The sequence below is a fragment of the Salvia miltiorrhiza genome, chromosome 5 (genome assembly GCF_028751815.1).
Source record: "Salvia miltiorrhiza cultivar Shanhuang (shh) chromosome 5, IMPLAD_Smil_shh, whole genome shotgun sequence".
Lineage (NCBI taxonomy): Eukaryota > Viridiplantae > Streptophyta > Magnoliopsida > Lamiales > Lamiaceae > Salvia > Salvia miltiorrhiza.
The window spans coordinates 51,128,301-51,140,879 of record NC_080391.1 but is presented as its reverse complement, the minus strand read 5'-3'; the positions used below and the strand labels follow the sequence as shown (position 1 = coordinate 51,140,879).

The window sequence follows — 12,579 nt, the reverse complement described above, 5'->3', positions numbered from 1 at the left end:
TAGATAATCAATTTAATTTTAAGTTGAGGTGATAAATAATCACGCAATTAAATAATTAGACTTTCAGTTGAATGTATTTGTATAATACGTGCCGTATTTTTATTGATTGTGCATATTTTATTTTGACTAATTTTTTAGATTGTAGTGGGTTATTAATAAATTATAAAAATTGTTAAATTATAGGTTGTGTATATAAAAAAAAAAATAGATAATATTTTTTTATTATTAAAAGTCGGGTTGATATAGGTCGTTGACAAAGATAGCCTAAAACTTTGAAATAATCATTGACTATTAAAATACAAATCATTATTAGATAATGATAGTAACAAAAAGAATATAAGTGTATGATCTTTTGAATTTATAATTATATATAATCATTCATGTTCAAATATCAAAAGCGTATTACTTTTGAGAATTATTCTTGATAAATAAAAATAATAAGCATAATTCATTGTTTATTAAAATAAATTGAATCATTATAATACCTCAATGCCTTTAATAGTTTTATTTTCAGTTGAACTAAATTTCCTTTATTCACATTTCATTCAAATGGTGAGATTAACCCCTCAAAAAAAAATGATGAGATTAAAGATAGCTTAAAAGTAATGATGAAAATAATCAATTATACATCTTATTTTTTTTATGAAAAGTAAACTTAACCTGAATTAATAGTTTTCATCATTCAGATTCTCAACTGATAATAACCTATCATTTAATCCAATTGATAATATATATATTGATGCATGTCTTGTTGAGTCAATGGAACAATAAAATCTACTCCCTCCGTCCCTGAAATAAATTATTCTTTGAGGACGGCACAGATTTTAAGAAAATATTGTAAAATGTATTAATAGTATAGAAAAATTATTATAATTATTATTGAAAGTTGTGAAAAGGTATTGGGAGTGATGAAAAAAATGAAAAGTAAGAATAAATAAGTATTAATAATGGTGGAGTAGTTGTCCGAAAATGGAAAGAAAGAAAGAGAAAGTTATTTGGGGGACATCCCAAAAAGGAAAAAGATGAACTTATTTCAGGGACGGAGAGAGTATATGATTTTAGACTTTTGGAAAATAGTAAAATGAAGATCTTTTGTTTCAAAAGACAACTAGTATACGTTCATTCGTGCGATGCACGATAGACATCGAAATTAAGAGATATTCAGACTAAAAAATTTAAGGAGGTTGTAAATTTTAAATAAAAATATCCTTAAATTTTATGAAAAATCTTTTAATACACATTCTTCATAAAGTAGGGGATTCAAATATTATATGAAATTTTTTACGTGCCTAGTTTATGTATGGATTGGTTATTGTGAAAATTATATTTTTCGTAAGCATGTGAGAATGTTGTATTGAATTTATAAAGTTAATGCATTTAAAATTTATATATTACAAAAAAAAATTATTGTTAGATTAAATAAATATAAATCATATGTTCAATTCTACTTTTTTTTACATGAAAAATAAATTACAGATCTATAGATTAAAGAATTCTAAAATGAACCAATATAAATTCCTACACCAAGTTGGATTTCAAAAAATGTTATAATTAAAATTCATGTAAAACTCAATTGTATATCATTTAATTTCATATTTTTATGTACAACCAATACGAAATAATCTATTGAAGCAATCCAAACATACGACAAAATATATGAAAATAATTAAATGCACTATGGTCCATATCTCTCTACACTAATAACAATAAAAAAACATATAAGTATAACACAAAAAGAAATTATGAAAAACTCATGCAAGTTTTAAACATGAATATAGTGAAAAAAATTAAATAAAAACTCGAAATAAAAGAGTAATAAAAATAATTGCAGTCTTGCATAATAAAATGTACATAATTTTCATGATTTCATAAAATATTTTATGCAAATAACAAAAAAGATGAAAAACTAACTTCCTTTATAAAATAAGAGAGAGAAAGAGAATAATTTTAAAAAAATTAATTTGAATATCTTCTTTTTTTTGTTAAAGTTTTTTATATAGTATTATAAATTAAATTAAAGCTCATGCCATGATATTTAATTTGATATGCGTATTAAATGTTTTAATTAATTTAACTGTATAAATTTTAGAAAAAACAAATATTCTAAAAGTAAAAAAAAATTAAAAAAAAGGAAATAAAAACTGAAAACTCGCAAAAGAAAGAGAAAAAGGAAAAGGAAAATATAGAGAGAGAGACGGCTAGTTGGTTACAAGTGAGAGAAATGGATTAAATTTATAGAATAATGGAAGAGAGAAAATTTGGCTGTAAAAAGTTATATATAGATTTGCATGATAGTGTATATTAATGTGAAAAGTACACAGTACTACACGCCGAGTTGATTCCACATAGAAACTATTAATATATGAATTTTACTTCCAATATCAAAATTAATGTGTATTATATTAATTTCATAATTAGAGTGTGTTTTTTTTATTATAAATTTATTGTAAAAAAAATAAGGAATAGAAAAAGACGAAAATAATTTATCACATTTTAGTGGTTCTTTCATTTTTTATCTCATATTTTTTAAAGTGAAAAAAAATCCCACATTTTCCCCACATTTCAAATGATAAATTATTATTAAATTGCGATTTTATCCCACTAATTCTCAATGATAATATTATCATGAACTGAAGAGAAAAGAAAGAAAAATGAGCAATCTAAAAAAATTATCCATCATGCTCGAGAAAAATATTATCTACTTTATCAAACATGTGAAAAGAGTGAAAAAAACTGAGAAAAGTATATTTTTTTTATCATTTTATATCGAAGAAGAAGACAGCCTTGAAAATAAAAAATCCAGAGTTCGAGTTACTAAAGTTGTATATGAATAAACAAATTTCACTATGCAAGCGATGAATCACAATGTTTTTCATGTAATTTAAAGTTTGGGTGCATTTTAGCATATTAAAATGATATGTCCTACCATTATGCTTCATCGGTTTACTATATTAATTAAGGGTTTTTTTTTTGAAAAACTATATTAATTAAGTTAATATCTCTTGAATTGGAGAATCTTTATTGAACTATACTTTACCTAAGAACGTAATTTTATTTTTAGTTTGATTCTTGGATTATGACCTTTTACATTATTGGACAAGGGATTGAACAGTGTGAAAGTTTTGTTCACTTGCATATTCTCATGTTGATGGAGGAAAACAAATACAGAGGAATGAGAATATTTCTAACGATAGATGTCCCAAAAAGATATAGGTATTTAATAGTAGTATAAATTCTTCACCTATTATACCTTCTTGTTTTTGGGGTTGTAGCATTTGTTCTCTGCGGGTAGGGATGGCAACGGGCCGGATTTGGACCGGGTCTTATTAATACCAGATCCAGATCCATTTCATTTTACAAGATCCAGATCCGTAGATCTGAAAATTTAGGACCCAGATCCAAATCCATCAGATCCGCGGGTCTAGATCCATAAATCTACTATTTTTAAATTAAATTAAAAAAAAGTCATAAAATCAAAAACATTTAATTTTCTAAATAAAATATATTGCACAAAACAAAGTATTTTAATTTGTAATTCTAATTTGTGTATTATTTTTAATTTTTAATATATTTAATATTATCAATAAAATAAATATAAAAAATAAATAATATATATTAAATAAAACGGATCCACAGGTCGGATTTGGATCGGATCCGGATCTCAGATTTCAAGATCCAGGTCCAGATCCGTTTTAAAAATTGAGATCCAGATCCGGATCCAGATTTGCGGGTCCAAAATATTGAGATCCAGACCCTGAAAAATGGATCTGGATCCATGGATCTGGACCGGGTCCAAGATCCATTGCCATCCCTATCTGCGGGCGCGTTTGCTTTGAGGGTGCGTTCTCTTTGATTGTAAATTTATCATAGGAAAAAAAGGATAAGTAAAATTTCACCCTTTAAATCTTTCATTTTTTCCCCTCATTTTCCTACAAAATAAAATTTGACCATTTCTTTTCACTATGAATGAGGGATAATATTATCACACCAAAAATGAAGGGATAATATTATCTCTCATTTGTAGTGAAAACGAAGGGTCAAATTATATTTTGTAGGAAATGAGGGAAAATAAAAGAAAGATTTAAAGAGTGAAATTTTGTTTATCCATTTTTTTCCCATGATAAAGTTACAACCAAATAGAACGTATCATGATGGATAAATTTATCATGAGAAAATGATAGATAATAAAAATTTATGCCTTTAAATATCTCATTTATTTTCTCACATTTTATACAAAAGAGAAGTTCACCATTTTTTTTCTTCTTTTGTCACTTCAAGGATGAATAATATTATCCCTTCAAAACACCCAAATTTACGTGGAAATTTAAGGAACCTCCTCAGGTTTCAAATATTACAAAAAAAATGGAGATGGATTCTATAATTTTCTGTAATTTAGATATTAATTTTTCAGAGTGTCAAAATATAATTGAATTTTTTTGAAGAATTTGAAATATATCTTACTATTTAGCTTTTCAAGTACTTTCTTAAAATTAAATTGATCATATTTCTTTATTTAAACGTTCTATTTTAAAAGACCACTTCTTAAAATGTAATGTCAATATATATAATAAATATTTTCAACTTATTATTTATATGTCATAGTGGCTCATACATAGTTATCTCTCTTTTCATTTAAAAAAAATATCTTCATCTTTCACTCTTACTTTTAGATAAATATATCATAAAAAAGGGGGCAAATTGCATGAAAATACCTCACTTTATACCAAATTTCGGTTTTTTGACAAACTTTTTAATTGTAGCAAGAAATTGAACGACCTTTCAGTTTATTGCAATTGGCATCTCCGGTATTTTTCCGGCCAAGTGAATTTGGGGGTTTGAATTGCGTGTCATTATTAGCCGATATGGCTAATGACGTGTAATTACTTTAATCTTGTGGACTGGGTTACGTGGAATTATAGACGACGCCAACACCAGAGCATGGCAGCAGGCCAGAGCCAGAGCAGACAACTTCAGAGCAGAGACAAAACTCCAGAGCAGCCAAAACCAGAGCAAAGCAGCAGGCCAGAGCCAGAGCAGACAACTCCATAGCAGAGCACAAAACTCCGGAGCAGCCAAAACCAGAGCAGAGTAGCAGGCCAGAGCCAGAGCAGACCCCGTCATGGCAGCAAGCAACAGAGCAGGACAGTCAGAGCCAGAGCAAACCATGCCAGAGCTGCAGCGACAGGTCCGGCACAGACAGAGCAGACCAACACCAGAACAGAGCAGCAGGCCCAGAGCCAGTGCCAGAGAAGGCAGAGCAAAGCAACTGGACCGAGCATCAGAGCCAGAGCACAAAAGTGCCAGAGCAGACGCCCACGACGGCGGCAGTGGTAGTAGCGCCTCTCCGGATTAGTCACACTATTTGAGGCCTGCAAGATGCAAGGCTCCGGCTCTTCGCACATGCAGAATCTTTGAGGTAATGGAAAGTGGGATGAGCTCAATTGTCCCGTTTGAGAAGAAGACTCCATCGCTTAGACCTCAGATTTTGAACCAAGAAGAAATGGGAGAAGACTCTCGATGGGTGCTTTGAACCGAGAAGAAATTGGAGAAGAGATGAGGAGATTTCTTTGAACCGAGAAAAAATTGAAAAGATGAGGAGATTTTAAGCCCTAAATCGATATATATTGAACCCAAGATTTGATTTTGTAAAAATTCGAATGAAACGACGACGTTTTAATATAACTGGGGACGACATCATTTAATTAGCGGCCACCGCTTGCCACATCAACTTCACGGGAGTCCACATAAGCATTCACTTGGCCGGAAAAACACCGGGGATGCCAATTGCAATGAATTGAAAGGTCGTTCAATTTCTTTTGCTACAATTAAAAAGTTTGTCAAAAAATCAGAATTTGGTATAAAGTGAGGTATTTTCATGCAATTTGCTCTAAAAAAAAGTTAATTTATCTCTCATATTTTATTATAAACTGTTTGTTTATTAACATTCGTATCCAGCTCTTATGGCCTATTAAAATTTGGAGTCTTATATTTTCTTATTATTTCATCTATCTATTTTATACATATAGCTCGATCATTTATTAAGTTCATATATCTTCCAAATTGCACCATATTTTTGGTTGACGAAGGAGGGAATATAAAATATGGATTGGGAGGATAATAATAATAATAATAATAATAATAATAATTTTTTTTTGACTTGAATAATAATAATAATAATAATAATAATAATAATATAATAAATACCCCTAAAAAGAATTGAAATTAATCTCAATTTATACTGTAGCAAATAGCTATCTATATACCCATAAAGCTTCAAGTTACAACTCAATTTTCAAACTATACCCATAAAGTATAAATTACTAATAATTCATATTTAAAATTCAATATATTTAATTAGAATTTACTACTTTATTCGGGAGTGAACTATCGCATGCTTCAATTCTAGCACCAACTAGCGAATTTTAATTTTCTTTCCTTTTGTGATTTTCACTTTCTTAGTGTATACTGATATACTGCAGTATTTAGGATTCTAGCCACTGGAAAGCTTATTTTAAGTTACAAATTGGGAATTTTTATTACAACCAAAACTTTTGATCACATCACACAAAATAAACAAAATCGATGACTCAAAACAATGCACCGATGAGAAAACAACCCTCCTACATCATATGTACAAAACAACAAGTTGATGACTTATCATCTTGTCACAACACGTGACTAAAAAGTCGGAACGACACCGTAAGACGCATCGATTTGAAGCTCCGAGCGCCTGGCGAACCTCCCTTTGATCCTGGGCCTCGTCTCTGCATAAGCTTTTCTCGAGGCGTACCGGATTGTCTTCTCGAACCTTCTATTCTTCCTTTTCTCTTTGTACCTCATTACCCTCGCCTCTCTCTCCATCCCGGAGACTCGAGTAGGGGCAATTTCGACCTTCGATGCATCGCCATTGCCGTTGTGCTCTGGCTCTGGCTCCGGCTCCGGCTCCGGTTCCGGCACCACCCCTACTTCTAAGGACGAAGATGATACCTGTCATCATATATCAAAATCAGTTATATCAAGCTTTGAGTCACTTAGAAGGCGATACTACTCCTCCAACCAATAGGTCGGGGGTTCGAGTCACCTAGAAGTCTAGAGTGTGAGTATGTTTTTTCTTAAAAAAAAAAAAAAGGTTATATCGGGTCCACTATTTGGATCAGATCACACTAATTTCGAGCCAAAAATTCTACAGCCCAATCCTAGCAGGCCCGGCTCAATTTTGAGGTTCAATTAATCTAGATCGAGAATCCATTATTGCACTTATTTTTTTGTCAACACGTGGAAATCAAGATCAATAATGACTATGATCGTGATAGTGTGTAGAGATAAGAGCACATGGGTGGTCCAACATCAAGATTGCAAATTTCTTTGATTGAATTTTATCGATTGAAATCACAAGGTGCAACAAACTGTTTGAGAACAAGATGAAATTACGTTCGAAATGATTGTGAACATGCAAATTTAAACCAACTACTACCCATATGCTCATCTTGATAAAAAAAAAAAAATTATCCTCAAATTACAATATAGTTTTTTTGATCAGATCAAATTACAATATAGTACTCCCTCGGTCCCACTTATATTGACACACTTACTTTTTTTGTTTGTCCCACTTAGAGCATCTCCAGCCCTTAGCGCTTAGGGGTGGCGCTAATTGATGGTCCCCACCTAAGTGCCACCCCTCTCCAGTGCATTGGCGCTTAAAGTGGCGCTAAAATCTTCATTTCTAATTAATCCCATTTTTAATTCTTCTATATTAAAACATTTCACAAAAATTAAAAAATCAAAATTACATTAATTAAAATAAAATATAATAAATAAAAATATTACAATAATTCAAATTAGGTAAAAAAAAATAGGAATTAAATAAATTTAGATTTTCACGTTAAAAAGTACTCCCTCCGTCCCCAAAATTAGTTCATCTTTGGGGACGACACGGATTTTAAGAAAAAGTGGTAAAGTGTATTAACAGTGGAGAAAAATATGTTATAATTAATATTGAGAGTGATGAAAAAGTGAAAAAATGTTATAATTAGTATTGAGAGTGGTGAAAAAGTGAAATATTATTAGTGGTGGGGTAGTTGTCCAAAAATAAAAAGAAAGAAAGAAAAACTTATTTGGTGAATGTCCCAATAAGGAAAAAAATGAAATTATTTTAGGGACGAATGGAGTAATAAATAAAACAATATACTAAAAAAATAATAAAAGATATTTAAATAGAAAAATAAAAGATAATGTAAACCCTACCCCACCTGCTACCCCTATCCCTCCTTTTCATTTTCTTTTCTTCTTCCCCTCCCCTTTCTTCCTGCACCGACTGTTCTTCCATTTTCTTTCTTCTGTTTTTATTTTTTTTGGACGCTTGTCTTCCACGCAAAATAAGTGAATCCTACGCATTTTACACTTTTATTTTTAATATTCGTGCCCAAAATAAAAGTGTTAAGTGGGAAGAAGGATTAGTAATTACTTAGAGAAAGAAGCTAGAACTTAGAAAAGTTGTAACCCTAATAAAGAGCATTTAATTCATACTACTAATACAACTACTTTTCACAACAAACTTCTTGACTTTTAGTCATCACCAAGAAACTATTGATTTTATAAACAGATAGGCATCATGTAAATAAATATAATAATTTTAAGTAAATGAAAATGATTTGAAGAAAGGCTTACACTATGGCTAATGGATTGTGAGGTGAAGTTATACATGAAAGGCTTCGAAGCCGGATAGTCCACATCGTACGTCGGGTACCCGTCGACCACCGGACCCGGGTAGTGACCCGACCCATATTCCTTCTCGGTCTGAACCGGTACAACTCCATCTGTGGAGTACTGTTTCTTATCATCAACAATAATATGACCCGGTTTATGCATCAAATCAAGATCCGGATACGGGTCCGGATCCATATCGCTAAACAGATACTCCGCGGGCGACCCGGAATCTTCAAGGGGCTTGGTATTCGGGTCGGGTAGGATCCAGGAGGCGGCCTCGACCTCCTCCTCGGAGAAGTTGGCGGAGCGGGGGGTTTTGACGGCGGCGTGGTAGAAGGGGACGACGGGGAAGCGCTCGTGGCGGCGGGCGAGGGGGTTGGCGGAGTGGATGTCGGCGTCGCAGGCGGGGCAGAGGGCGGCGTCGTCGGCCTTGCAGGTGACGGCGGCGGGCGCCTGCTCGCAGACGTCGCAGACCCAGACGCGGGCGTGGCGGGCGTGGAGGTCGGTGTCGCAGGTGGCGCAGAGGAAGGCGGAGTCGGCGCGGCAGAAGACGGTGGCCGGCGCCGCCTTGCATGAGTCGCAGGGCTTCGCCGTTAGGCTCCAGCTGTCGCCGCCCATGATCTCGTGATTTTCCTTCTTTTGGGAGGAATTTGTTTGGTGTCTAGCTAGGGATTGTTGTTGATGTAGAGAGAGAGAGAGAGGGGATAAAAATGGTGGAGGTTTTGGAATGGTATTGGTGTTAAGAGAGACAGGACAGCAGTAGTAGTAGTACAAAGGAAGAGCTAAAGCTGTGTGTATGGGAGATCTGGAACGTAGCCAATCAGGAGCTGACAAATGGCGTGGTCTTAGCCATTGGTGATGAACTCAAGATAGAAGAATTTAATTACCCCTTATTTAGTTTCGGTTAAATTAAGAGGGACCGGAAAATGCAGACAATAGCATTGGTGTTAAGAAGCTAATGACACCTTGCTGTATTGGTAAAGTTAAGACATCAAAGACTCTTTTTTGTAGAAAGTTTTGGGTTCAATTGCGTTTGGCGGCGATGTTTTTATATTTTATGTGGTGATGTATTGTTGTTGTATTACATTGTTTGATAATGTGGTTCTACATGCTGGGCGTTCTCGCCCTACGTGCAGTAATGTTTTTCTACCGTTGAGTGGTGTTGAGGTCTCACTTACGTGCGAATTGCATAATTAATTGTATTCAGATACCTCTTGTAACTTCAAAAAAAAATATTGGTGTTAAAACAGTAGTACTAATGGTATTTCTTTAGTACATTGAGATACACGTTTTAATTTGTATGATTCATATATAATTAAATATTTTTATTTTTAAATTAAGAGGGATCGGAAAATGCAGAAAGTAGTACTAGTATTTTTTTTCTACGTTGAAACATACTTTTATTTTATATGATTGATAAAATATATAAATAAATATTTTCATTTTAAAAGTAGAATATTTTCAATCTCATACTTTTGAATGTGATATAAATCAAGTAAAATTAGCTTAAATAATTAAAATGATTAAAGGTTTTGTGATATTTGAAAGTTCAAATCCATCTAAGTAAACAAAGTAATAACTTTATTATTTTTATCTATAAAAACTAATCCGCAAAAGTATGATGTACATTAAGAGATATGAATTTTAAGAAATAGTTAGAAATCTGTATAAAGTGGATATAGGGATTCATCAAAATTGATTTGTTAAGCAATTTTTAAATGATTTGATAGATTAGATTTTTGTAAATAGTGTGTGGATGTGGTTGAAATATAAAGGTATGTATATGAGTATATCAAAATGGGAACACCATACTTATGATAGACATACTAAAATGACAAAATGATCACTTAAGTGTGAATGAATGGATGAAGTATAATTATCTGCCTCGTACAAAACTTAGCAAACTCTTTATTTTTTATTTCACAAATTACAAAATACTTAGAAGAATTGTATGTTATGTAATTGAGAGGGTTTCACGTGTGACAGCTTTTACATAGTTCAATATTATTGATCAAAATTTACCAAACGGCCATCCATATTATTTTAAGTATTGCTAATGAATTTTGGAATTTTTAGCAATACTTTTTTTTTTTGATGAAATTACATTATAAATAATACAAACCACACACACACACTCCACCTAGTGGTTATTGTGGCCGAGAGTACTCGAACCTGTGACCTCTTGGACAACAGACAACCACCCCAACCACTAGGCCATCCCAACTATATTTTTAGCAATACTTTATATGACTAGAGTTTGTTTAAGTTACATATTGAATTAAGGGATTTTAATTTATTTATTTTTAATAACTCTGACTTTTCTTACTCCTTTTGTAGCTTGTATAGTTATATTAAAATTTTCAACTTTTCGAGTGCATTATAATTTACTATATAAATCGAGGTAACTTATGCATACATTTAAGTAACTCTTCGGATGTATAACTAATTCTAAAAACAAAAAATCTTTAATTAATCAGAGTGCAAGCATTAGTTGGTACGTACACGTTTAATTCATATCCAGTCATTAAATGCGTGATAGTTACAATTCATAAAATATATCCATTGGGTCATAAATAATTTATGGAGATTTTTTTTTTCGAAATTACAAAATGTATCTGAATATGATCAATTATGCAATCCGCACATAGGTGAGACCTCAACACCATCCAATAATGAAAAAACATTATCACATGCGGGCAATAAACGCCCTGCATATGGGACTTCAATACCAAACAACACTGCACGCAGGCGGAAATACAACACCACCCAAAATAGGAAAACATCATCGCACGCAGACGGGATTGATCTCAGGACCTCTCACAAAGAAAAATCTTTGGGTGCCTTCTAGATAATTTATGGAGATTAATTCATAGTTAATTAACTTACTAAGATAATATTTACAATTCTTAAAACTTACGTTTGAAGAATATTTTATGATTTAACTTTGAATATTAAAATTAAGAATATATAATCCCAATTGAGAAATCAATGCTCGTCCCCGCTAATTCTCTTAACTTGCACTTACTCTACAAATCAAAATTCTAATCAAAATTATTTGATCTATCAATCCTAGGCTTGTGAGAAGACATTTTCAAAGAATCTCTAGTTAAGATTCGAAGCCCTCTTAAACTTGCAGAATTTATAATACATGGTATTTTATAAGTCCGTCACATACTATATGTTTAATTTATTTAAGTATTTATTGAAACCCTAAATTCCATATTTCATAACGAATCCACGAGACATATCACATTCCTCCATCGCGCGGTCTTTGAATTTCTTTATTTAATTATAATTTATCAAAAAAATATATACTCCCTCCGTCTCTCAAATATCTTCCTAAGAGAGGATGGTACGAATTTTAATAAAAGTTAGTTGTGTATTTGATATATTAGTGGAAAATGAATCCCACAAAAAGTGAATATTGTAAATGTAATAGTGAATGAATTATCTCCAAAAGTAGATTATGAAGATGTTTTAGGAACGAACCAAAATAGAAAGAGAGGGAGATGTTTGAGGGACAGAGGGAGTAGATATCACATAATAAACGATTTAACATTTTTAACCGATAAAATGAAATAGACCTTTTAAGAATATAATAATGATTTATTATTGAGTTGTGAGTCCCACACTATAGGATTGGGAAGTAGGGTAGTAAATGGTTTATTATTGAGTTCTAAGTTCCAACTCTTCAATTAATACAATACGATACCAAATATTTAGATGCGAATAAGATCTAAAAACTTTTGGGATTTAATTATGATATCTTTGTATGCTCACATTATCAAGTCCAAGTGAGGAGTATCATTATAAATATGGCGGGTATTTAAACATAATTTATTCGAAAAGAAAATATAAGTCAATATGTGTATT

General features: G+C 32.0%; 1 protein-coding gene across 1 annotated transcript; it reads right to left on the bottom strand.

Moving 5' to 3' along the window:
• Window positions 1-6,509: 6,509 nt before the first annotated feature.
• LOC131024841 (zinc finger protein CONSTANS-LIKE 5-like) lies at window positions 6,510-9,586 on the bottom strand. The gene is made up of 2 exons (XM_057954374.1): window positions 8,668-9,586; window positions 6,510-6,987 (listed from the first exon to the last, which is right to left on the bottom strand). The coding sequence occupies exons 1-2, from the start codon at window positions 9,322-9,324 to the stop codon at window positions 6,679-6,681; spliced, it is 966 nt and encodes a 321-aa protein (XP_057810357.1). The 5' UTR covers window positions 9,325-9,586; the 3' UTR covers window positions 6,510-6,678.
• Between the last annotated feature and the right edge of the window lie 2,993 nt (window positions 9,587-12,579).

Bases quoted from the DNA above. Each gene is read 5' to 3' on its own strand.
- LOC131024841 (XM_057954374.1), bottom strand. From the start codon at position 9,324: ATGGGCGGCGACAGCTGGAGCCTAACGGCGAAGCCCTGCGACTCATGC. The intron at 6,988-8,667 runs GTAAGCCTTTCT...ATATGATGACAG, and splicing joins CACAATCCATTAGCCATAGT to GTATCATCTTCGTCCTTAGA.